This window comes from Rana temporaria, chromosome 3 (assembly GCF_905171775.1).
Source record: "Rana temporaria chromosome 3, aRanTem1.1, whole genome shotgun sequence".
In the NCBI taxonomy this organism is placed as follows: Eukaryota; Metazoa; Chordata; class Amphibia; order Anura; family Ranidae; genus Rana; species Rana temporaria.
Genome location: NC_053491.1, coordinates 454,859,738 through 454,887,123, shown reverse-complemented (window position 1 = coordinate 454,887,123; position 27,386 = coordinate 454,859,738). Strand labels below are relative to the sequence as shown.

The window sequence follows — 27,386 nt, the reverse complement described above, 5'->3', positions numbered from 1 at the left end:
GAAGTGTGGAGATCAGAGAAGAATTACAGCAACTTGAGAGCAAAAACAAACAATGAAATGAAACATGAAAATAGCACTGCATTAAGGTAAAGGAAGCTATTAAGATAAAAAAAAATCCTTTACAAATCCTTTAAAGTATTTATTTTCATCTTCATTTATCATTTTCCATTGGTACAAAAAATAGGCATTTAGAAAATAAATGCAGCTCATTTTAAATACTGTATACATAAATATATAAATATAAAATTTAAATAAGTTATATTCCTTTCTAAAAATATATGGATACAAGACAATTACATTTAATAAATACATCTTTGATAATGAATGTGTTAATAGTAATATATGGCTATAGCGATAATGTTGCCATAATTGTAGTGATTAGGGCAAGGTGACAATATTTTTGAAATTTAAGAATGTACGGCCTGCCGCACCATATTATTTAATATGAATATTACGAAGATATGCTATAAGTAGTGGAATACTTATTTTATACTTTATTTTAATGTGCATACATGTAATTCGTGAAACTTTACAAATTTACAAAATGGTAATGGAAAGCCTAAAACCTTGAGCAGAGTTTCCACATGCAATGTTTCACTTCCTGCTCCACCACAGTGTATCTTGGGAAGGCTTCTACCAGATTCATTTATAAAATAAAGTTCATACTAGCTCCTGTCTTTGCTCCCAAATAGCCAATCAGCAGCTCTAGAAGCAGGGGAGGGGATCCCTTGCTGATAGTTACCCGATAAATGTTGAATAGGTAAGTCAAATGCTTCCACATACTGTTTTTATTGTCAAATGTTTAAGGGGGCTGCCTATTATTTAGAAAAATATATTTTTCATAGTGCCAGAAGCCACAGAATTTAATACTATTTTAGAAATTGAGGTTGTATATTGACATCTCAACCTTTAAGATAAGAATGCAGTATTCTTACATTTGTTCTATAAATGCTGCTATCCCATACCAATTCACAGTTTAACTGATTGCCATGTATGTAAGTGCTATTAAGTTTTGTTCAATGCAAAGCCCACCTTAGGCCTAACAGTGAGTACTACATCTCTTATGCAAAGTTTATCAAATCAAAGATTTTAGGAAGTAACAAAAATTATCTCAAAGTGCTGAATGGTCAGGTAGGTCTGAAGAATGATTCATAAACAACAACAAAAAGGTGCTACTGCCCCAGATTAGTGAAACTTCTCCTGAGTTGTCGGGTGCAGGATTTGCAGTTGCTTAGCTGCCAAAGTGATAAATGGATAAAGGGCAATTCGCAACTCCATACATGCTCTTAAATCAGTCCGAATTTATTGTATCTCCATAAAAAAATACATCAGAGCTAGATGTGTTTCAACCGCAAAGGCCTTGTTTACAAATTCTGGAGAATGGTTGTGTTGAGACCAAGAAGGTGCCTAGAATGTTCAGTAGAGCAATATGAAGAGCTTGTACAACCATGGATCCTTTGGCCTTGAACGTGGCTTGACCAAAAACTTCTAATATCACTTCTGATTGGCTTGGTTTTCCATTTCCAGTGACACAAGTGAACAGTTTGTTGGTGCCTTCTTCACTGTAAGACATTGTGCCATTTTATTTGACAAGTCAAAGCGGGAACACTCAACATCTTTGAAAGATCCTAAACTGGCTTAAGGAACTTCTTTGTTTTCAACTTCTTGATTCCCACCTCAATGGATCTGGCATGACCACAGCTCTTGGAACTTTCATCTGTGGAAAAATTATTTTTAGGTATTAATAAAAACATTTTAAATGGAAGACAACAGTAGTAGTCTTATCCTGTGGGTAACCTGAGAGAAGGACCCAGGAATTATAACTGCTATTTAAGCAGCCCATAGATTTGTTTTTCTTTCCTTCCACCACGGAGCAGCGATCAGAGGCCTTACCTTAGAAGCTTGCTTCACACGGTTCCCCTGACTTTTAGTTGCAGGCAACATGAGATTGAGAGTATGCCAAGAGAAGAGCCGGGGCTTCTCTTCCCGGCCAAACAGGAAGTGGATCCTGAGACTCCTTGGCCAATCGGGTCTTAGGACCCGTTTCCTGATTGGCCAGTAGGACAATCAGGAAGACAATACCGAATATTCATTTGCTATTGTCACACAACTGGGTGGGTTCAGGGTGGAGTGTTCTGCACTCTGTGCCCACCCTTTTTTAAGCCAATTAGAGCCTCGGGCTCTAATTACTTGCCTCTAAAAAAAAAAACATTGGAATCCTGCATGTAGATTAGGTGCCGGATGTATAGATTAGGGGGGCGGCGCCACTGGTTGATTTACTGAAGGCAAATAGACAGTGCACTTTGCAGTTGCTCTAGAGCTTAGAAAAAAATGCATTTTTGCTTGCACATGTATGGATGATGAAAGTCAGCAGAGCTTCTGCTTATTTACTAAGCTTTGGAGCAACTGCACTTTGCAAAATGCACAGACGTTTTACCTTTAGTACATCAATCCCATATACTCATTCCTAGCAAACAAAGCTTACTTATGTTTACAGTAACAATCAAGTTGAATTACTAAATTGAATTACAGTAATAAAAATTAATTGTTTTCTAGCATTTGCAGAAAAAAATGGCAAATGTTATGCTCAGTAGGTGAACAAGGTTAAAAAACTCCCTCCTCTCCAATTTACATATTTGTGGATTAGAGCAAAAACTAGACCCTGTGAGATTGTAAATATTTCTATACATAAATCCATCTTCTCATAACTTTGCTTGCTCAGGGTAAGGAGGCGTACCAAAAAGGTTTTGTCTGAATGACCCTCCCATTGATCAATTAGGCAATGTTCCACTAGCAATACTGCAATCAGTTTTATTGCTAACAATGGCCCATAGTAGCCTAACTACTTGTAACTTTGTTCTTTCCGCAAGCTCTCGAAAAGCCTTCTAACAATTTTATGGAAAGGTCCCATTCATTGGTCCATTATGCAATGTCGATACGTAGGCCCCGTACACACGACCGAGAATCTCGTCGTAAAAGAAACGTTGTTTTCCTCGACGAGGTTCTTGTCAGGCTTGACGAGAATCTTATGAAGCTTTCCTTACATACACATTATCAAGAAAAAATCTCATTGTTCTCAAACGCGGTGACGTACAACGCGTATGACGGGACTATAAAGGGGAAGTTCGATTCCACTGCCGCCACCCTTGGGGCTGCTTTTTCTAATCTCATGTTACTGCGTGTTAAGTAAAAGTTTGGTGAGAGACGATTCGCGCTTTTCAGTCTGTTACAGCGTGACAAATGTGCCATCTCCATTACGAACGCTACTTTTACCGAAGGTGCGCTCCCGTCTCATACTTTATTCTGAGCATGCGCGGGTTTCTAAGCATACACACAAACGTGTTTCTCGCCCGACGAGAAACATGACGAGGAAGTTAAGACTCCCGACGAGAAAAAAGAGAGCATGTTCTCTTTTTTTCTCGTTGAGATCCACAACAGTTTTCTCGACGAAAAACATACACACAACTGTTTTCCTCTGCAAAAATGCTCTGCCAGCATTTTTCTTGATGGATTTTTCCGAGGAAAACGGTTGTGTGTACGAGGCTGTAGTCAATAACCATGAACAGTGTTTCGATCAGCTAATTTCACCATTTCCTTTTTTATTAAAGTGTTTTTTTTTATTCTCTTACCTTCAAATCTGTATCGACTTTATCCAAGCGTAGTTGAAATTCAGATCTATAAGAGCCTGCAGAAATAAAAAAAATATTCATGATTAAATGATTTGGTCTTGCATGTGATTGCACATTCTTTACAAAATTAAGCTTTACCTCATTTACTAAGTTATAATGCACATGTGTCAAACACAAGGCCTGAGGGGCTGAATTTGGCCCACCAGGCCATTTCATATGGACCTCACACCCTTCATGCAGCTGTGGCAACCCCCTTCATTGTTGTCCTCACAGTCAACAACAGAGAGGACAGAACTCCTCCACCAGATCAGATCCTACACTTTTCCATGAAGCCACAGAGAGCCGGGCTCTGATGGTGACTCACCTTCATTGCTGCTGGAGGAACTTTGCAGTTTGCCTTGTTGTTGATTATCTTCTTCCCACCCTTCCTCATACCATCTTTTATTGTTGTCTATTAGCCTAGGCAAACACAAGAAAAGGAAAATGCTGAGTAATATTGGAGATAATAAAATTCTTGCCTCTTACGCTGGCCATACACTATACAATTTTACAATTTTCTTATTAGATTTTCTTTGCTAGATCCTATCAATTCAATTTTCCTAATAACCAGATCAAATGGAAGACTAGTCCTTATGAGAAAAAAACAAAATAAAGCTAAAATTAAAAAAATAATAATTACGTTGACAGTCAAAATAATGCTTACATTAATTAAAGTGTAAAAGAAACACACATGGGTTTAATTAAATGACCTACTAACTGTGTGTGTGTATTGGTGGTTTATTGGCTTTTTAATATCGTTTTATATCTGGGATATTTTAACTGGCAGCGCAAAAAAGTAAGCTTAGATTTAAAGAGTTACGGTAACGATGCCAACTTTAAAATGGCAACTTTTTAAAACTTTAAAAAAAATATTTAAACTTTAAAATGCCAACCATTTCAATTAAACTGTTTTAAGAATTTACTGTAGAACAATGTTTTTTATTTATTTTCTAGAAGATAGCGATTTATGCTCTGTGCATATGGCTTTTGTTTCATATATTAAACCTATGTACTGTTAAGAGATGATGTACTTTTTTATTGTATGCCCATTTATTTACCATACTTAGTAATCTAAGGCTTAGTGCATTTTTTTAAAAAACACTTTTTAATATCCTTTTATTTTTGGGATATTTGAGATATTTTAATTGTCCAATTAAAATTTAAAATTTTAAAATGTTAAAACTTTAAAATGCCAGCCATTTCAATTTAACTTTTTAAAAACTTTACTAGAGAACAATGCTCTTGTATTTATTTTTTAGTAGATCAAACTAGTAATCAAAAGCTTAGTGCATTTTATTTTTATTTTTTTACTTTTTAATATCCTTTTATATTTGGGATATGTTAATTTGCAGGGCTAAAAAGTAAGCTTAGATTTAAAGAGTTACGTTAACAATGCCAACTTTAAAATGGCAACTTTTTAACATTTTAAAAAAAATATTTAAACTTTAAAATGCCAACCATTTCAATTAAACTGTTTTAAGAATTTACTGTAGAACAATGTTTTTTATTTATTTTCTAGTAGATAGCGATTTATGCTCTGTGCATATGGCTTTTGTTTTATTTAATAAACCTATGTACTGTTTAGAGATGATGTACTTTTTTATTTTATGCCAATTTATTTACCATATTTAGTAATCAAAGGCTTAGTGCATTTTTTTTGTACTTTTTAATATCCTTTTATTTTTGGGATATTTGAGATATTTTAATTGGCCAATTAAAATTTTAAATTTTTAAATGTTAAAACTTTAAAATGCCAGCCATTTCAATTTAACTTTTTAAAGATTTTACTGGAGAACAATTCTCTTGTATTTATTTTTTAGTAGATCAAACTAGTAATCAAAAGCTTAGTGCATTTTTTTTTTTTAACTTTTTAATATTCTTTTATTTTTGGGATATTTGAGATATTTTAATTGGCCAATTAAAATTTTAAATTTTAAAACATTAAAATGCCAGCCATTTCAATTTAACTTTTTAAAGACTTTACTGGAGAACAATGCTCTTGTATTTATTTTTTAGCAGATCAAACTAGTAATCAAAAGCTTAGTGCATTTTTTTTTTTACTTTTTAATATCCTTTTATATTTGGGATATGTTAATTGGCAGGGCTAAAAAGTACGTTTAGATTTAAAAGTATACCAAAGCCAACGTTAAAATGCCAGCTTTTTAAAACTTTAAAATTTGAAAAATTTGAAAAATTTAAAATGCCAACCATTTTAATTAAACTGTTAACATAATTTACTGTAGAACAATGTTATGTACCATACTTAGTAATCAAAGGCATATTGCATTTTTTTTCTTTTTTTTAAATACTGTTTACAATTTCACCAGTATCTGTAAAGGCAAAAATGGTTTGTGACACCCACTTTTTATTCACTGTACCTTTTACTGCATGTAGAGGAAATTATGAATCAGTATGTGAAAGTACAACGAAAAAAAGTAGTGTCAGCTACATATGACTATATGACGCGAGATATTGGCGTACATTGATAGTTGGAGCAGCCATATAAGAATAAAGATTTATTATCAATGAAGACAGGAGATAATTAACACAGGGCAAAGGAGTTCAGAGAAGAGATATCTTGGGACTGACTGCTGTCTTGTGGCTACACTAGGAACTGCAGATCACCTACAACAGATTGTCTAACAATTGTCGTTTTTTTTTTTTCATTTTGTTTTGTGAGAAGGGATGTTTTTCTTGACATGGCTACGTTTTTGTCCAATTGTACAAAGTAATCTCTCTGCAGTGTCAAATGGTTTTAAAGTGGACCCATATTTTTTTTCCATACATGTGATAGAGATTGGCTAAACCACTTAAGGACCGTAAGCCTCTTTTTGATTTTTTGAAGTTAAAATCTTTTTTTTTTTTTATGCTAGAAAATTACTTAGAACCCCCCAAACATTATATATATATATTTTTAAGACACCCTAGAGAATAAAATGGCAGTCGTTGCAATAATTTATGTGACACCGTGTTTGCGAGCAGTCTTACAAGCGCAATTTTTTTGGAAATAAATACACTTTTGTTACTTAAAAAATAAGACAACAGTAAAGTTAGTCCACTTCTTTTTTATATTGTGAAAAACAATGTTACGCTGAGTAAATTGATACAGGGGTTGCACCTTGCTCCTCATCTTGCAAGACTACCAGACAGGATTTTAAACAATAAACTGCCTGCAGCCTCTAATTCAGTGATGGTGAACCTTGACACCCCAGATGTTTTCGAGCGACATTTCCCATGATGCTAAGGCGCCTTTCACACGGACAGCTGTTTTGCCGCAGTTAAAAGCATGTAAATGTTCTGTGAAATCCAAGGCTCCAGGCACTGCGATTAGCTGCATTTGTATATTGCGATTACCTACATGTACGTGCAGCCGCGTTTAGCTGCGGTAGTCATTCCCATAGCAACCCTTTTTATTTTTTTGATTATGATGTGCTTCCTGTTCTTTTTTTTTCTTACGCTGCTATCCACAAATGACTGCGATTACCTGCGGTTATGTGCATATACCTGTGCTAAATCGCTCCTGGACGCATTCAATAAAAATGTTTCTATTCGCACCAAACCGCATGTAACAAAATCGCAGCAAAACGCTGTGTGTGAATAGGGAAGCATTGTGTGCTTTTAGCTGCAGTAGAAAACTAGAAAATCTGCAGCTAAAAGCCCCATTCTACCTGTCCGTGTGAAAGGGGCCTTATGCACTCTGCAGTGTAGTTGAGCATCATGGAAAATGTAGTTCCAAAACATCTGGGATGTAGTAAGGGTCCTATGCTTGAAATAAAGTATGACGTTTAATGAAATGTTGCTGTCTAGCTGTTTGCAAATGATAAAGCTAATACTCACTTGTCTTTGTCTGACATGTGACGTCGTCGGCATAAGATAACAGACATCGTCACGATTGTGATGAGTAACACAGCAATGCCCACCGACACTCCCGCATAGACTCCGGGTTTACTGATAGCATTTTGGCAGTTGCCTCCAGTGTACCAGAACTGTTCTGAAGTCTCACAGCTGAATATAAAAATAAAAAAACAAATACAATGAGAGTCATTTTAAAAGACAGAACGAAATATAGAAAGAAGAAAATGTTGGGAACTCATTTTGAAATGAAAAAAAAAAATTTACTTATGACCACTTGACTTCTTGGGATAGCCTTAGGCCTCGTACACATGACCGTTTTCCTCGACAGAATCCATCAAGAAACATGGTGGCAGAGCTTTTTTGCCGAGGAAAACAGTCGTGTGTATGTTTTTCATCGAGAAAACTGTTGAGGAACTCAACGAGAAAAAAAGAGAACAAGTTCTCTTTTTCCTCGTCGGGAGTCTCAATTTCCTCGTCGTGTTTCTCGTCAGGCTGGTTTACGACGAGAAACACATTTGTGTGTATGCTTAGAAACCCGCGCATGCTCAGAATAAAGTATGAGACGGGAGCGCACCTTCGGTAAAAGTAGCATTTGTAATGGAGATAACACATTTTTCACGCTGTAACAGACTGAAAAGTGCAAATCGTCTCCTACCAAACTTTTACTTAACACGCAGTAACATGAGATTAGCAAAAGCAGCCCCAAGGGTTATGCCAGTGGAATCGAACTTCCCCTGCCGTCGTATGTGTTGTACGTCACCGCATTTGAGAACGACAAGATTTGGTCTTGACAGTGTGTACGCAAAGAAAGCTTGTCAAGTTTCTCGACAAGCCTAACAAAGAACTCGTCAGGGAAAACGATGTTTCATTTACGACAAGTTCCTCGGTCGTGTGTACGAGGCCTTAGATGTGTGGTCCAAGAAAAAAGTCAAAACCGATCTCTAAACAAACAAACAGTGGGAAACAAAATTCCTTCTTGCCACCCTAGGAAGTGTAGATATTGGATCAAAATATGTCCATATTATAGTTTAATAATTATAACTGTGGAAACTATTCATTCTAAGAAGGAAAATTGAATAGTAGATCAAAATATATTCAGATTGATTTAAAATTCATCTGACAAATCTTTATACTGATCTTGGCCATATTTAGGTTGGGTTCACACAATTGCGAAATGGATTGTGGGTTCCCCGCATCCAGTTCGCAGGAACAGGAGATTTTGACCTGCTCTCTATGGAGCCTCTTCAGATATCTTCGCTGCGGCTCTAGTGCCAATTTGCACAGGGGTCATGTGCGTCTTTTGGTCCATTTCAGGTCCGAATTCAGCCAAAAATTTGTCCTGAAATTAGACCTTAAACCACAAACGGGGATGCACCGGACCTCTGATGTTGGCTGCATGCAGCGATAGCGTGAACTCAGCCTCAAACTTTTGAGACATACCTAGCTTTTCCAATGTTTCACCATATTTTCATTTATTTTGATTATTTACTTGTCCACCTTAAAATTTTCACCAAATGCAAAAAAAATGTAATCTTGTATTCTAAGGGCCAGTTCACACCAGACGCAGTTCCGTTCAGTTCCGTGCACATTTTTTTCTGCACTAAAATGCATGCACAGTGTTTTCCATGTATTCCAATGGCTCTAGTTGGCTCTAGTTCACACCATGCAGTCAGTTGGCAGGGTTGCCAACTTTCAGTAAATTTGCAAACAGTTTGTAAAATCCATAATTTTTGCATCTGTCCATAAATGTCCGTTATGGACAGATGCAAAAATTAAGGTGGACAACCCTGACCGGAAACTGACTGCATGGTGTGAACTAGAGCCAACTAGAGCCATTGGAATACATGGAAAACACTGTGCATGCATTTTGTGCAGAAAAAAGCACAAGGAACTGAACGGAACTGCGTCTGGTGTGAACTGGCCCTAAAAGAGGCCTTACAACCTTTTCTGAATTCTCTCTCTTTGGTCTATTTTCCCTGTTCCTGTTTCCCTTTTCCAAAAAGTTTTCTGACAATTAGCTTACAGGAAAGTCTTCAAAGAGACTGGGAAAAGGTTTCTCAGATGTCCTTTGTGCCACTTTTTCCACCTCTATCACATAAGAATGTATAAACCACAGTTCAGCAAACTGCAGCCCTTTTCTTGCCTTTATCTGGTTCATGGGGTGCTTCTGCTCCCACTGATATGAGACACTATTCCTGCTACTCACAACAACAATGAGGCACAGTTTCTTCCACTGACACCAACAGTGGGGCACTATTCCTCCTATGAATACTAACAATGAGGCAATATTCCTTCCACTGACACCAACAATGGGGCACTATTCCTCGCACTAATACCAGTGATGGGGTGCTATTCCCTTCACTAATACAAATGATGGTACACTGTTCCTTGCACAATGGAGCACTACCCCCCATCAATACCAAAGAAGGGGCACTATTCCCCCAATAATTCCAATGATGGGGCACTATGTAATTTGTTTACCCCCATACACCACCAAGCATGAAATACTTTCCACTCCCACTGTCCACAATTGACCCCCCTCCCCCCCTAAAGTCTGAAGGACAGTAAACTGGCCCTTTGTTTAGAAATTTTGGAGACCCCTTTTCTAGAGGTCTAGAAGACCATTTTTGGAGCAAAGACTTCAAACGAGACTTTGGTCAACCAGAAGAAGACTTTGGGGAATGTGCTTTGGGTGCCATGGTCTAGCAATGTCAGAGACAGTATTCTATTATAAGGATAAAGCTGCTAAATCAACATGACTTTTGACTCTGTATTCTTTTTTATAGTAACAGTAGTTGTAAGTATGGATTGGCACTCACTAGCAGTGGGGTCCTTTTAGTGTCACTGAGCACTGCCCCTTGTTGCAATTCCTTGGAGTCTCACTAATGTCACTGCATTCGGAAACACAGCTTATCACACCAGATACATTTCTTGGTATATAATACTTCTGAACTTCCGTTGGAATGTCCACTGCTTTTGAGCAAACATCTGGAAGACAACAAAAGAGTAAATAGTGATAACCACAGGATTTAGACCTTTTTAGTTTATATCTGGAAACATCAGACATCATTGTTTGTGGTAACATCTAAAACTGGCCATACACCAGCACAGTAAAATTTCATTTGAAAATAATCATTTTTTAGAATGTTTGTTTGATTTTTTAATGGTTAGTGGGGTCAAATCTACATTCATTTTGAACATGGTGATGAAAAAACGTGAAGGAGCAGGATGATTTTTTTTTTCGAACACATAAAATATTAACCCTTGAATGTGGTTTTCATTTTGGAAAACTATACATATTGTAATTGAATTGAAATTGTATTGAAACTCTTTTAATACATCTGGGGTTCCATTCAAAAAGCAGGTCTGGATGACATTTTAGGGGCCCTCAAACTAAATTAGTTGACTCATTGAGGTGGAACTAAAACTAGACCGAGCAGCTCTGCAGAGAAACCAATCAGCTTCCAGGTTCTGTTGAACAAGTTAAAGTTGGAATCTGATTGGCTGCCATGCACAGCTGCACCAGATTCTGAGTGCTCCAGTTTTTGTAAATCTCCCCCATTGATGGCCTAAAATGTTCTGATGAATGATTTTTATGAATTTCTTCATGAACATTTGAATGAAAACCTAACTGAGTACAGTCAGTCTAAAGGTGATCTGAACCCAAAAACAAAAATGTTATATATTGCATCTTACCAACCTTTAATGTGTTGACTGCATTATTTTTAGGTTTTATTTAATTTAATTTATTTTTAACTTATGATCTAGCCAGTAACACATTTCCTGTCTTAAGGTGTCTCCACTCCAGATGGAGTAGCAAAGGGGACAGCAGCATTGCCAATCTGGTGTGATGGTAGTGTTAAATGCACTAGCCAATTTAGATGGACTTCACTAACAAATAAAGCCAAACCCCAGCTAATCGACATGTTCACACTAAAATAGTTTGTTTCGGAAATTTTGTTTTCGTCCGAAAAATAAATGTATTTAGTTACTCCCGAAATGCGTTTTTATTTATTTTGTTTCGTTAAAAAATGCATTCGTCAGAAAATCCGAATTAATTAAAGTCGAATCTGTCGAATTGAAGGCTTATTATTTGACCATAAATGTCCGCTCGTGGCGATCGTATGTTTTTAGCTGCTTTGACAAATCTTTATGTCTCTATAATGTCGAATCTTTTCTCTCTATGTCGAATAATCTTGGACTAATAGAGTTAGGTTAGGCACATTCAACCGCAGGTTTGATAGACACAGATCGCTATTGTCAGTATCATGTTGAATCTTCTATCTGTATCGAACTGTTGTCACAATGAAACAAAAATAAAGAATTTTTTATGTTTGATCTTTCCGATTTCGGATTCTGTGCATTCGTTATCGTTTGTTAAAAATCCCCGAAATTCGCACGAACATGCATTCGGACGAAAACAAATGCACATGTCTACCAGCTAACAATTTTTTGGGGATAAGGGGTTTTATATAGATGAATATAAAGTTGACCCTCTAAAAGAGGTGTTCCTCCTGGGAAAAAATAAATAAAAGTCAGCAGCTACAAATACTGTAGCAGCTGACTTTAAATACATGGACACTTATTTGTCCATGAAGCCCACGATCCTGACATTCTAGCTGATTTTCGGATCAGATATCGGGTGCTGCTGCGGCCATCTCCACTAAGGGAAACCATCAGTGAAGCCTTTCGGCTTCACAGCTGGATCCCTACTGTACATGCGCGAAGCGCGCTGTGCTTTCTAACTGGCCTGGTGGCAGAGAAAGGAGGAGGGGAGTCAAAACTTCAGAGGGACGGTGTTGTGGCGCCATCTCCCGGAAGTGAGGAAGTGTACCTGTCAAAAACAAGTACCCATTTCCCCCTCCCCAAAAAAGGTGCCAAATGTCACAATGGAGGGTGGGTGGAAACAGATAAGCAGAGGCTCCACTTTTGGGGGGAATTCTGCTTTAAGTGCTTTTCAGTGTTAAATGGCATGTCTCAACCTTCCAACTAACACTTTTGCTCGATAGCTTGGTCTGTTGAAAAATGTAAGATTTATTGGCAGGATCACCATGTAAAAATAAAGAGAAAAAAATGCAGCCACCACATTTAAGAATTAGTAACTAGCAATATGTTAAATTTTTGTTTTTTGATTCAAATTAGGAGACAACTTTTTCAAATACAGTACATACAGCAAAATGTGTGCTCATAAAAATACACCAAAATCATCTTTACCAATTCAAACATTCATTTACCTGCCAGATTTAATTCACTACTTTGAACTCTTGTATCATTTTGCACAAAACATAGAGTTTCTGAAAGAAAAGAATACAACAATATTTACATATTTTTTTTAATAATATTTTAAGATTTTACATTGTATTTTATATACAGTATGTGTTTATTCATCCATGCCTTTGTTTATTTTTTGCTATTGCAATTTTTAATGTTTTCTGATGTGAAAGGTGTATCTTAAGCTGCAACACAAATGGAATAGAATTGCAGTGTATTGTCTAAATACCACTCTTCCAGATATTTTCATGCAAAACTCTATAACTCTCTTTTAATCAACAAAAACTCTGTTCATAACCACCCGACCAACCAACACCATATTTTCCCAAGTTCTACTCTTTTGGACAAGGAAAATTATTTTTCTGCATTCTTGTCTATAATCACATTACGTGTTGTCTTCGGAATCTGCCTAAATCGGCTTAAGTTAGCTTGATCTTCTCACCATTATTTATGTATTTGGTTGTGCAATCTGTGCCATATAGTATTGTTGTCACTGAAGTCACAACACTGTCATATTCACTGGTGGTAACGTTCAGCAAGACCAAATAATCAACCACGACACTTCCTCGCCTGAAATAAAAAAGCAATGTTGTTAGGACTTTAGCAGGGCCGGTGCAAGGATTTTGGTCAACTTAGATGAAGGAGCACCGTCCTCCCACAACCCCTTTCCACAACATCCTTCCTGGAGCCATTTTTTTACTTTTTCAAATTTTTTTTAGTTTACAGTACATATTTTAAAATTCATTTTAGGCCTGAAGATTACTTAAAACCTCCAATATATATATATATATATATATATATATATATATATATATATATATATATATATATATATATATATATATATATATATTTATATTTATATATATATATATATATATATATATATATATATATATATATATATATATATATATATATATATATATATTGAAAGCAGACACCCTAGAGAATAATATATTTATTACCTAATTTTTTGGGTAAAATATAAAAGATAAGGTAATGCCGATAAAATAGATACCCATGCCAAACCCAAAAATTGGGTGCATCTACAATGCTTTAAAAGCCCCTACAGGTCATCAGTTTCGAGTTACGCAGGAGCACTGGCTCTAAAATTATTGTTCTCACTCTGGCATGGACGCTAATACATGTGTGGATTTTATCTGACGGAATGTTGACTCAAACTTGTGTTGCATACACACAGTCACACAAATCTTGTCTGAAATTCCGACCGCCAAGTGACATACGACGAGCCAAGATCAATAAAGTTCAATAGGCTGCTCTTCTGCTTTATTCACAGCATGCATGTTTTTTTCAATCTTTTGTTGTCAGGAATTCCGCCAGCAAAAGTCCAATGGAGCATACACACGGTCTGAATTTCCATCCAAAAGCTCACATCAGACTTTTCTTGTCGAAATTTCAGATTGTGTGTATGGGGGGGGGGGGGGGGGGGTCGTTGGGCATGCTGAATATATGTCTCCTTATGTGCTGGTTACATTTGCAACCAAAAACGTAAATGTATTTTATTGGGATTTTATGTGATTGACCAACACAAAGTGGTACATAGTTGTGAAGTAGAAGGAAAATTATGTTTTTTCAACATTTTTTACAAGTAAATAGGTGAAAAGTGTGGCGTGCATTTGTATGCAAGTCAATACTTTGTAGAACTACCTTTCACTGCGATTACAGCTGCAAGTTTTTTGGGGATGTCTCTACCAGCTTTGCACCTCTAGAGATTGACATTTTTGACCATTCTTCTTTGCAAAACATCTCAAGCTCTGTCAGGTTGGATGAAAAGCGTCTGTGAACAGCAATTTTTAAGCCTTGCCACAGATTCTCAATTGGATTTAGGTCTGGTATTTGTGTCATTCTACCACATGAATATGCTTTGATCTAAATCTCAATGGGTATGAATACTTTTTCATGGCACTGTAGGGGCTGGGGATTTGGATTTTACCGCCTCCCCCTATCCTGACGCCCCAAGGAGGCTGCTTAATCCTGACGCCACAAGGAGGCTGCTTAAGTTGCCTTATGGAAGCCCTGGACTTTAGGCCATTAGGACATGAAAGAAAAGGAGGACACTACAGGAACAAGGCTGACAAAAGTAAAGGTTAATCTATAGTTAACCTCCCTGGCGGTATGATTCTTTCTGAAAAAACATGCTGAAAGCGGTACAATTATTTGCAAGGAAATTTGGTGTTTTATACTGTAGGTCTGTGATTTTTAGGAATAACTCACTTAAATCTGACCAAACAAGAATCTAATAGGCATCCCGGGTATGACATTTTTTTAAAAACAACATTTTAAATTATAACATAATAAATAATTATAAATAATTATAGCAAGTAATAATATAATTAAAATAAAAATTATTCAATAATGTAATCAACTCAAAATCACTGAAATTTGCTCAGTTGCAGAATTGTTGCTGTCATTATTTTATTTTTTTTATGACGAATTTCCCCGCAAATCGCTATCGCACAATTATGCAAGTGATTATAATTTATTATCGCTGTTTTCTAGCTGATCTAAAAGCATTTTTGACATAAAAAGACACTTTTGGTTGCTATGGACAATCTACAGTTTTCAGGCAGAAAAAAAGGTTTTTATTATATAAAATGACATGTAGGGCACTGGGCAGACCACTAGGGACAAGGGGGTGTGTTTTTTTTTACATACAGTACTGTAATCTATAAGATTACAGTATACTGTGTGTATAGTGTTTGTTTACTTTTTTGAATTTGGCGCCGATCTCCGCAGGGAACGGAGATCGGCGGCACAGGACGACGCTGTGTGAATCGAGCGAGGTCCCGCTCGCTCACACAGCGCGGTGACATCGCTGGATCCAGGACAAGGTAAGCCAGCGCACGCTGCAAGCTCTGCACAGCTACCCCGAGCGTGACTCGGGGTTATCGATTTTGGTAGAAAAAATCAACCCTGAGTCACGCTCGGGGATACCGCCAGGGGGGTTAAACTTTGAATGGATGTTGGATAGGGTGAGAAATAGAATAATTGTGTTATGTTAAAGTGGACCTGTCATCAATAAAAATCATTTTTTTAATTGCATGCATGCTATTAATGGGGTTGATTTACTAAAGACAAATAGGCGTTTCCCACCTAGAATACTCACGTTATATTGAGGATCTTTACACCTTGGTAGTTTGGGGTTGTTACAAACAAAATGGCCATCTGCAGGAGGGAAGAAGAATTTTTGTAGTCGTTGAAATAAAGATTAAGCTTTAATTTTCAACAAAAATGGTAAATATATTTAAAAAAAATATTATAGAAAGATTACATTTAATAATTGCTCAGCATACCTGTTCCATAAACCTCTTTTCAAAAACTTTATATTCTTCAGATTCAAAGTTTTTAAGTTCTTCAGAAAAATTCACATTCCTCACAGTGACGTGGACATCTACCGACGCTTCGACAGCTATGGTGACATAAGCAAAGGAATAGTAAAATTTAAGCTAATCAAACTGAAAAAGAAAAGAGAAAAGACACTGGGGTAGATTCAGGAACAATTTCCGCCGGTGTAGACTGAGATGCGCGGCGTAAATGCCAATTTGCGCCGGCGTATCTCCGCGCCTTATTCAGCAAACAATATTACGCCGTAACGTAGATTTTTTTTTTTCGTTTGGACCTTTCCACGCCGGTGCGGCGTGGGCGCCCATTTACGCTGGTCTGAACTAGCGCGGCCCTGGTTTTTCTATTTTAAATATGCAAATGAGGGAGTTGGTCCGATTCAGCAAATTACGAATTGCCGGCGCAGGCTACTCCCGGTGCGTGTAACTCTGGTTTGCAGCGGAAAGTTACCCTTTATAAAGCAGGGGTAACTTTACACCAAACTTGCAGAGGTCAGCTGGAGAGCAGCTAAAGCAGCAGCGTTACAAACGACCTGAGCAACAACACTTGCTGGACAACACATAGAGGCGGTCCCCATGTTGGGAGAGGCCCTCAATAATTACAGCCCTCTCCTCTGGGCTGAAATTGGTCATCCGCCCACCTGAGGATTCCTCATCAGCCATAACTGCCCCACCACAATGCAAACCACCTAGCTTGGAAAAAAAAAGCTTCAGTACATTTGCACCTGCAGGGCGGAAGTCTGGGCTGATTCATGGACTGGGCTTTGGTAGTGGGTCGGCGGAGCTCAGGGATCACGCAGGGGCGCAGTTCTGAGCATGTGCAGATTGGGGCATTTACCCCTGGATGTCACTGAGCATGTGCGGTCTAAGATGCGCCCCGGCGTGACCCCTGCGCCACGCTCCCCGCTTCATTAGCATAGGGAGCCACCCATTTTATTCTACCCCGCCTTACGCCACGCTACGCCGCCTTACGCCGTCTAAAATCCGCCACGCCGGGGCAAGAGACAGGAAAAAAGTTTCCTGAATCACTAGCATGCCTTTCTGCGCTGCTCCGGCGCAGTGTAAAAAAGATGCACTGCGCCGGACCAAAGATCCGCTGATGTTCCTGAATCTGGCCCACTGAGAACACTTGAGATGTTATTAAACACTAATGGGGGTTAAGCAGATCTTTTTTTCTCAGAAAATAGGTACAGGAACTCAACCACAACCCCGTTCAGATTTCACAAACAGTAGAAGGGTCTTAAAGGGGCATTAAATACCAGGATTGCATTACATACAGTGCAGAGTTCAGGGGGGTTACACACAGAGTGCAGAGCTGTCGCTTGTAAACACAGAAACCAGACTTCTGTGTTTATAAGTGATTGTGGTAAGCAGGCACCAAAGGGTCTGAGCCAGAGGTGGTGGAACTGAGTTCCCCCAAGATCCCCCTGAAAAAAAAGCCCTGGGGTTAAGGCATATAAACATTATTATTATTATTATTTATTTATTTATTTTGTACAGAAGGGAATGCGTTAACAAAGCTGCTAGGTTTTTTATTCCTTATCCCCACTGAGAAAATGTACTTTCTTTTCCTGTCCCAGTTAAATAATATATCAAATATAGGAAGGGATGGGATTTCTTTCTGTTGGAGACATAGATAGCAACAAATTCCTTTTTATTTTGTTTAATTGGGAGGGGTTAGATTATCGATTGAGTTTATATTGCTGAGTCCAGGACAAGAAGTGAGGGGAACAGAGGCCCAGATTCTGAAAGGGCTTATGACGGCGCAACGCCATGTGCACCGTCGTAAGTCCTAATCTGGGCCGTCGTATCTATGCGACTGATTCTTAGAATCAGTTACGCATAGATAACTATTAGATCCGACATGCGTAAGACTCTTACGCTGTCGGATCTTAAAAGCAATTTGTTTTTTCGCCGCTAGGTGTCGCCTCCGTCGTTTTCCCGATCGAGTATGCAAATTAGCAAAATACGCGAATTCCCGAACGTACGCGCGGTCGACGCATTGAAGTTACGACGTTTACGTTAGATTTGCGACGCGTAAAGTTGGCCCTGGGTATATGAGGTGCAGTCAATGTTAAGTATGGCCGTCGTTCCCGGGTCGAAATTTAAAAATTTACGTTGTTTGCGTAAGTTGTCCGTGAATATGGCTGGACACCATTTATGTTCACGTCGAAACCAATGACGTCCTTGCGACGTCATTTAGCCCAATGTACGTCGGGAAATTTTAGGGACGGCGCATGTGCAGTACGTTCGGCGCGGGAACGCGCCTAATTTAAATTATCCACGCCCCCCTACCCGGATCATTTGAATTAGGCGGGCTTGTGCCGGGGGATTTACGCTACGCCGCCTCAACTTTACAGGCAAGTTCTTTGAGAATAAAGCACTTGCCTGTAAAACTTGATGCGGCGTAACGTAAATGACACGTTACTCCGCCGCAGTTTTACTCCATTCTACCAGAATCTGGGCCAGAGACTGCAATGAAAACTTGACAAAAGTTCTGACTCTTTCCTGCTCTATAAAAAATATATAAAATCAATAAATGCATCAGAACTAGTTCCAGTTGTGGCAAATTGTCTAAAGCAGACCTTCATTCATTTTATTTCACATTTCCATCTATTAAATCTTCTGCCCTTGTTGTTGTTTTAACTTCGGATAGTAAAAAAAAATGTTTCTGCCAGTGAATACCTTTAACAGCCCACTTCCTGTTTCTTGTCTGGCCATTAGCCTAGGCTTATGACATCATGCACAGCTCTCTCTCACTCTCGGGAGAGTTTGCCAGGAAGGGAGGGGGATGAGTCATAAGAGGACCAATCAAAGCTGCAGGGCTTCAGAGCTAGAGGTGGGCCTCTGTGTGCCTGTGTAAATCCAGGAAGTGAACAGGCAGCAGCTTCAGCTGCCCACAGTTAAAATGGCTGCAGCCAGACTCAGCGGAGGGAGATTTCTGCAGCATATTTGGCAAGTACAGAATCACAGTATGTATAAAATAATATGCAAAGTGGTTGGAGGGAAGCTTCATAGTGCCAAAGATGTTTTTATTACAAATTATGTGAGCAGAGTGCAGTTCCTCTTTAATTACATTAGCCATACGTCTATGTTTTAGGAATGATGTTCTAAAATGGAACTAAAGCAAACGTACTTGGTCTGATGTCGTTCAGGATGAATTCACAAGAAGTCCCATAGAAGTTCACCATACACACACACTTTATGCCATCATCGTAGCCACCATTCAAACAGGGCCGGGTAAAAACTACATGTGACAGAAATTAAAGTAACATAGGGTCAAATGTGGATAATAAATACAATTAAACATATATAGTAGTAGTATAATGCATACAGTAGAAAATATACAAAAACGAACTATTACAGTGAGAAGTTAGGAGAGAAGAATAAAATAGTGCATTTGAGTTAAAGTGGTATTAAAGTGAAACTAAAGTCTTTTTTTTTGTTTAAAAATAACAAACATTTTATACTTACCTGCTCTGTGCAGTCGTTTTGAATAGAACAGCCCAAATTCTCCTCTTCTCGGGTCCCTTGCAGGCGCCCCTGGCCCCTCCCTTCTGCCGAGTGCCCCCATAGCAAGCCGCTGCTCTGTGTTACCATTCAGACACGGAGCCACGGCTCAAGCCCGCCCCCTCTCTCTCCTCTTTGGCTCACTGACTTGGATTGACAGCACCAGGAGCCAATAGTGCCACTGCTTTGTCTCAGCCAATCAGGAGGGAGAGTCCCAGACAGCCGAGTCTCTCGTGCGACATCACTGGATCAAGATGCGGCTCAGGTAAGTATTAAGGAGGCTGAGGGGGGCTGTTGCATTAGGATAAAAAAAAAAAACTTTAAAACTAAAATCAAAAATGTAATATATTGCAGCTTTACAATCATTAGCATTAGATTAGATTAGCAGATTTAAACACTCTAATAAATTGAAGCCAAACTCTGGCTCACACTTTATAATCAGTTACAGCAAACCGTTTTTTTTCCTTTTGGGATAAAGGTTTTACTATAATAAATAAAAGCTGACCATTTTAAGAAACCCTGCCGGTGTTAAATGTGAACTGCCACATCTGGAGGAGAGCTTATCTTTTTGAAAAATAACACTTACTAACTGTATCACTGGATGAAAATAGAAAAAAGAAAGCCTAAAAAATAAAACTAATGCATTTATCATATCAAATGCCGCGTACACACCATCACTTTATGTGATGAAAAAAAACGACACTTTCTGTGAAGTAAAAAATGACGTTTTTGAAACTTCAATTTTCAAAGACGAAGTTGCCTACACACCATCGTTTTCTCACAATGATCTTGCAAAGTGAGGTTACGTTCCACCACGTTTTACCATTGAAGCTTGCTTCATAAGTAGCTTCTGGGCATGCGTGGATGAAAAAACGTCTTAGAAAGCGACGTTTTTTGCTACACACGGTCAATTTCTGTGAAGTAAAAAGTGCACTTTTGAAAAAAGACACATAAAATTGAAGCATGCTTCAATTTCTTTTGGTCATTTTTTAGAAGACATAAAACAACCTTTTCCCCCACACACAGTCAATTAAAGTGATGTTTTTAAAAACGTAATTTTTTTTCATCACATAAAGTGATGGTGTGTACGCGGCATAAGAGTTGGTAAGCTGCAATATAATAAATGTTTGCTTTTGGGTTTAAGGGAGAAGTACAGCCAAAGCTCATTTGGCTGTACTTCTCCTTTTGTATCACAGGAGTAGAGTTTGTTCTGCGACCCATTTTCCGCCAACAGTGAGCTAAAGCCCACTGTCACCTCACGTCACAGAGCCGGTCTAGGCTGGGGAAAGATTGCGGCCATATGATCAGTATCCGCCTAAGATACAACACTAGGCTCAGCTTCTCAGTGAGCCACTGAGATCCAGAGCCAGCGGCCCCTGCCCCCTCCACAGCTCAGCTCTCCAGTGAGCATGGGGAGGAAGCAGAGAACCAGAGACCTATAGTCTCAGCTTAATGCTCAAAGTGGTGAGAACTGAGTGATCAGCTGTATTAGATCGCTCAGTTCTCAGACTTGGAGACAGCGGGGGGCGCGGGGGGGCAGATGCAGTATGGCATCAATGCTGCATCCTCGTAGGTAAGTATGATTTAAAAAAAAACATACTTCTTTTTTTATTACTGCTTTAATTTGGTCTACTTACTTGACTTTGTCGTTGTTGCCAGAATGGTACCAGTGGTTGGAATCACTGCAGTAGTTGGAGAATTTGTAGTACTTGGTAGCCCAGTGGTAGTTTCTGTTGTTGCTTGGGAGGTTTCTGGTGTCACATTTGAAGTTGTCTGCACAGGTACATTGCTAGCTGAGTCGGCAGTACTTAACTCTATTGGCCTGGATGATTCAAGCGTAACTAGCTGTGTTGATGCTACTGATTCCTTAGTAACTCTGGTTGTTGGGCTGTAAGACTGAGCAGTAACTTGATCTGTTGGTGCTGAGGATCCTGCAGTAACTGACTGTGTTTTTCCAGATGTATCTGCAGTAAGGGAATTGGTTGGATTGGGTGACAGACTAGAAGTAGGTTCAGGTGTTCCAGAAGATCTTGTAGTAACTATAGCTGATACAGTAGGAATTGATGATTTGTTACTGGTTGATACAGATAGCGTAGATGACCAATCAGTATTTAATTTGGTTGATCCAAATGAGTCTTCTGTGTTGGGCTGAACTGTACTTACTGTTCCTGTTTGCAATTGACTTGTACTTGCAGAAACTTCAGTGACTGTCTGTGACTGGTTCGTACTTGCAGAAACGTCAGTGGCTGTCTGTGACTGGCTCGTACTTGCAGAAATGTCAGTGGCTGTCTGTGACTGGCTCGTACTTGCAGAAACGTCAGTGGCTGTCTGTGACTGGCTCGTACTTGCAGAAACGTCAGTGGTTGTCTGTGACTGGCTCGTACTTGCAGAAACGTCAGCAGCTGTCTGTGACTGGCTGGGACTTGCAGAAACTTCAGTTGCTGTCTGTGACTGGTTCGTACTTGCAGAAACATCAGCGGCTGTCTGTGACTGGCTCGTACTTGCAGACACTTCAGCGGCTGTCTGTGACTGGCTTGGACTTGCAGAAATGTCAGCGGCTGTCTGTGACTGGCTCTGACTTGCAGAAACTTCAGTGAAAGTCTGTGACTGGCTCTGACTTGCAGAAACTTCAGTGAAAGTCTGTGACTGGCTCGTACTTGCAGACACTTCAGTTGCTGTCTGTGACTGGCTGGGACTTGCAGAAACTTTAGTGGCTGTCTGTGACTGGCTCGGACTTACATAAACTACAGTGACTGTCTGTGATGGGCTCGTACTTTCAGAAACTTCAGTGACTGTCTGTGATGGGCTCGTACTTTCAGAAACTTCAGTGACTGTCTGTGATGGGCTTGTACTTTCAGAAACTTCAGTGACTGTCTGTGATGGGCTTGTACTTTCAGAAACTTCAGTGACTGTCTGTGATGGGCTTGTACTTTCAGAAACTTCAGTGGCTGTCTGTAATGGGCTCATACTTGTAGAAACTTCAGTGTGTGTCTGTGATGGGCTCATACTTTCAGAAACGTCAGTGGCTGTCTGTGATGGGCTCATACTTTCAGAAACTTCAGTAGCTGTCTGTGATGGGCTCATACTTATAGAAACTTCAGTGGCTGTCTGTGATGGGCTCATACTTGTAGAAACTTCAGTGGCTGTCTGTAATGGGCTCATACTTTCAGAAACTCCAGTGGCTGTCTGTGATGGGCTCATACTTGTAGAAACTTCAGTGGCTGTCTGTGATGAATTTATACTTTCAGAAACTTTGGTGGCTGTCTGTGATGGGCTCATACTTGTAGAAACTTCAGTGGCTGTCTGTGATGGGCTCATACTTTCAGAAACTCCAGTGGCTGTCTGTGATGGGCTCATACTTGTAGAAACTTCAGTGGCTGTCTGTGATGAATTCATACTTTCAGAAACTTCGGTGGCTGTCTGTAATGGGCTCATACTTTCAGAAACTTCAGTGGCTGTTTGTGATGGGCTCATACTTGTAGAAACTTTAGTGGCTGTCCGTGATGGGCTCATACTTTCAGAAACTTCAGCGGCTGTCTGTGATGGGCTCATACTTTCAGAAACTTCAGTGGCTGTCTGTGATGGGCTCATACTTTCAGAAACTTCAGTGGCTGTCTGTAATGGGCTCGTACTTGAATAATCATTAGTTGTTGCTTCTGATGTGATTTCACTTTCAAGATTGTCAGTTGTAGAAACTTCAGTGGTTGTCTGTAATGGACTCATACTTTCAGAAACTTCAGTGGCTGTCTGTGATGGGCTCATACTTTCAGAAACTCCAGTGGCTGTCTGTGATGGGCTCATACTTGTAGAAACTTCAGTGGCTGTCTGTGATGAATTCATACTTTCAGAAACTTCGGTGGCTGTCTGTAATGGGCTCATACTTTCAGAAACTTCAGTGGCTGTTTGTGATGGGCTCATACTTGTAGAAACTTTAGCGGCTGTCCGTGATGGGCTCATACTTTCAGAAACTTCAGTGGCTGTCTGTGATGGGCTCATACTTTCAGAAACTTCAGTGGCTGTCTGTGATGGGCTCATACTTTCAGAAACTTCAGTGGCTGTCTGTAATGGGCTCGTACTTGAATAATCATTAGTTGTTGCTTCTGATGTGATTTCACTTTCAAGATTGTCAGTTGTAGAAACTTCAGTGGTTGTCTGTAATGGACTCATACTTTCAGAAACTTCAGTGGCTGTCTGTGATGGGCTCATACTTTCAGAAACTTCAGTGGCTGCCTGCGATGGGCTCATACTTTCAGAAACTTCAGTGGCTGTCTGTAATGGGCTCGTACTTGAATAATCATTAGTTGTTGCTTCTGATGTGATTTCACTTTCAAGATTGTCAGTTGTAGAAACTTCAGTGGTTGTCTGTAATGGACTCATACTTTCAGAAACTTTAGTGGCTGTCTGTGATGGGCTCATACTTTCAGAAACTTCAGTGGCTGTCTGTGATGGGCTCATACTTTCAGAAACTTCAGTGGCTGTCTGTGATGGGCTCATACTTTCAGAAACTTCAGTGGCTGTCTGTAATGGGCTCGTACTTGAATAATCATTAGTTGTTGCTTCTGATGTAATTTCACTTTCAAGATTGTCAGTTGTAGAAACTTCAGTGGCTGTCTGTGATGGGCTCATACTTTCAGAAACTCCAGTGGCTGTCTGTGATGGGCTCATACTTTCAGAAATTTCAGTGGCTGTCTGTGATGGGCTCGTACTTGAATAATCATTAGTTGTTGCTTCTGATGTGATATCACTTTTAAGATCGTCAGTTGTAGAAACTTCATTGGTTGTCTGTGATGGGCTCATACTTTCAGAAACTTCAGTGGCTGTCTGTGATGGGCTTGTATTTGAATAATCATTAGTTGTTGCTTCTGATGTGATATCACTTTCAAGATCGTCAGTTGTAGAAACTTCAGTGGCTGTCTGTGATGGGCTCATACTTTCAGAGACTTCAGTGGCTGTCTGTGATGGGCTTGTATTTGAATAATCATTAGTTGTTGCTTCTGATGTGATAGCACTTTCAAGATCGTCAGTTGTAAAATCTTCAGTGGTTGTCTGTGATGGGCTCATACTTTCAGAAACTTCAGTGGCTGTCTGTGATGGGCTTGTATTTGAATAATCATTAGTTGTTGCTTCTGATGTGATATCACTTTCAAGATTGTCAGTTGTATAATCTTCAGTGGCTGTCTGTGATGGGCTCATACTTTCAGAAACTTCAGTGGTGGTCTGTGATGGGCTCATATTTGAATAATCATTAGTTGTTGCTTCTGATGTGATATCACTTTCAAGATTGTCAGTTGTAGAAACTTCAATGGTTGTCTGTGATGGGCTCATACTTTCAGAAACTTCAGTGACTGTCTGTGATGGGCTCATACTTGCATAATCATAAGTTGTTGCTTCTGATGTGATTTCATTGTCAGGATCTTCAGTTGTTGCCTCTGGGGTATCACTTTCAGAAACTTCAGATGTTGTACTAATACTATATTCACTTAGTCCTGTGGAACCCTCTGAATTTGTTGTAGATGATAAAGCTATAACTGTAAAAGACAAAACATTAGTTAGTTTAAAGACAGAATTCTGTATACTACTTAAAGTCATTCTGTTGTGTTCATTTAGCTCACCTACAACAAGGCTAGTAAAATATGTTGCAAGTGGACATCACTGGCCTAAAAATTATGTAGTTGTTTTGGGTCAGCCAATAAACTCATAAGGGTTCATTTACTAAAAGTAAATAATCTATTCACTTGTCAAGGGAAGTTGCACATTGCATTGTCCCAAAATCAAAACTGTTTATGTTGTATTTAAATGTTTAGCAATCCCACTGGTGTCCTTTTTGCTTAAATATTTTAAATATTTTCTATCTCTTGTATAGAGTATATTTGAACATCCATTAGGAATTCTGTACACTAATATGTCCATCAAATTTTTGCTAAAAAAAACGATGGTAGAATAATTCAACAATTATAGTAATAGAGATGTTTCAGTAGTAAAGTGCAATATAAATGCCTTCCAAATTATACTGCTTGGTTCCATAGCAAACTTTTACTATATATTTAAAAATATAAAACACATCCTTAAAATATACAATTTGGTTAATTGGGACTTTCAGAAATGTATTTGCTCTCCTATCTGTCTAGGAACACCTATCATGTTTGTGACTAAAGAGCAGCCGTAGATATGCCCTATATAGCAGTATATATGCCCAAAATGTAAAGGGTCCTATGAATTTTGGCATTTAGTCTATGTAGTGATCAAAAACAGTCCAATAGGCACTCAAAACATTTGTATTTGTCCTAAAATTTCAGTGGCATTATTTTGGGTGTGCTGGTAGAACATTTTGTTATTAGTTACGTTAAGTATGAGTATTGGCTTGCTAGAACATATGATAATAGGTGGTTCCTAAGATAAATAAAAACATTCTGCAAGTAAAGTAAGAATGTCTTATGTGTGCAGCAACTGGGAACACAATCAAAACAATAAAAAACTCCTAACCAGAATTCTGAAAGAATTCAGAAAGCTGAGATATCAGTTACTTTATTATTTATTACATTTTGTGCTATTTTTCAGGTTATTTCCTCTAAATATATAGCTGTCCAATACTTCAGATAACCATACATGTTAAATTATCTAACACTCAAAATGATTCAAAGAAGCATTTTTTAAGGGATGCTCAAAACAGTACCATGGAATAACGCAAGGAAGCATCCAAACCACGTGCAACTTATGGAACGGACAAAATATATAAAAGGCATATGCATTTCTGATAATATCTGAGGTTGATGGACTATCAAAATTGTCACTCCAAACAATAGCATAATGGATAACTAGAGACAACAATTTGTGAGTCAGCAATATGGAGCATTTCTTAGTGCCACATCCAGTAATTAAGGAGAAAAACAGAATCCCCTTGTGGTGGGCTTTAAAGGCACAAAATATTTGAAAATATAGTTGAGTTTTAAATTTAATTTAAAAAACTCAAAATATATTTTCAAATATTTTATGCCTTTAAAGTCCACCACAAGGGGATTCTGTTTTTCGTTAGCTAGAGACAAGTGACAGTACACAAGTACTGCATAAAGTATATTACAAAAAGATTTGGGCTACATGACATAAATGTATTTTGTGGTATATTTGGACATATATAAGTGAGATTATCCAATACATTTTACACAACAGGAGTTTTAGGCTGCCATCTCAAACTGCATTAGCAAATATTATATCTATATATAGATAGATAGATAGATAGATAGATAGATAGATAGATAGATAGATAGATAGATAGATAGATACTGTATATATATATATATATATATATATATATATATATATATATATATATATATATATATATATATATATATAGATAGATAGATAGATAGATAGATAGATAGATAGATAGATATAGATATATATAGATAGATACTGTTTATATATTTATATATATATATATATATATATATATATATATATATATATATATATTGTTCTTATTTAGGATAGCGGTCACTATTTAGTGAATATTTTGCTCAATGTTAGGCATATTCAGTGCAACATTTTACAACTCAATAATGACTCACACAATCATTCTTGGGCACTGATGTTGGCAAATCTTCCAGTTCTGTTTTGCAAATTTCCATGAATCAACTTGCATAACAAATTTTATTAAGCTCAAAATATTACACCATAACAGCCGATACTAAACGCAGCAAAGGGCCTAATTCCCAAA

At 38.3% G+C, this 27,386-nt stretch overlaps 1 protein-coding gene across 2 annotated transcripts; it reads right to left on the bottom strand.

Annotated features, from left to right (window-relative positions):
- Positions 1–210: 210 nt before the first annotated feature.
- On the bottom strand, positions 211–23,896 carry LOC120933460 (probable GPI-anchored adhesin-like protein PGA55). 2 transcript variants are annotated; one of them, XM_040346687.1, is made up of 12 exons: positions 23,473–23,896; positions 21,307–23,262; positions 19,296–19,406; positions 16,112–16,227; positions 15,925–15,983; positions 13,237–13,364; positions 12,758–12,817; positions 10,343–10,511; positions 7,506–7,673; positions 3,994–4,088; positions 3,630–3,685; positions 211–1,717 (listed from the first exon to the last, which is right to left on the bottom strand). In XM_040346687.1, exons 1-12 carry the CDS (start codon positions 23,873–23,875, stop codon positions 1,658–1,660), a joined length of 3,381 nt encoding a protein of 1,126 aa, XP_040202621.1. In that variant the 5' UTR covers positions 23,876–23,896; the 3' UTR covers positions 211–1,657. The 2 variants fall into 2 exon arrangements, with proteins under 2 accessions (XP_040202621.1, XP_040202620.1); XM_040346686.1 differs by having other exon boundaries at positions 21,307–23,896.
- Positions 23,897–27,386: the final 3,490 nt, after the last annotated feature.

Coding starts and splice junctions, on each gene's coding strand:
- LOC120933460 (XM_040346686.1), bottom strand. CDS start 23,875: ATGAGCCCATCACAGACAGCCACTGAAGTTTCTGAAAGTATGAGTCCA. Junction 10,512..12,757: donor TAGTGAATTAAATCTGGCAG/GTAAATGAATGT, acceptor GTTGTCTTCCAG/ATGTTTGCTCAAAAGCAGTG. Junction 7,674..10,342: donor CTAAAAGGACCCCACTGCTA/GTGAGTGCCAAT, acceptor TTTTATATTCAG/CTGTGAGACTTCAGAACAGT.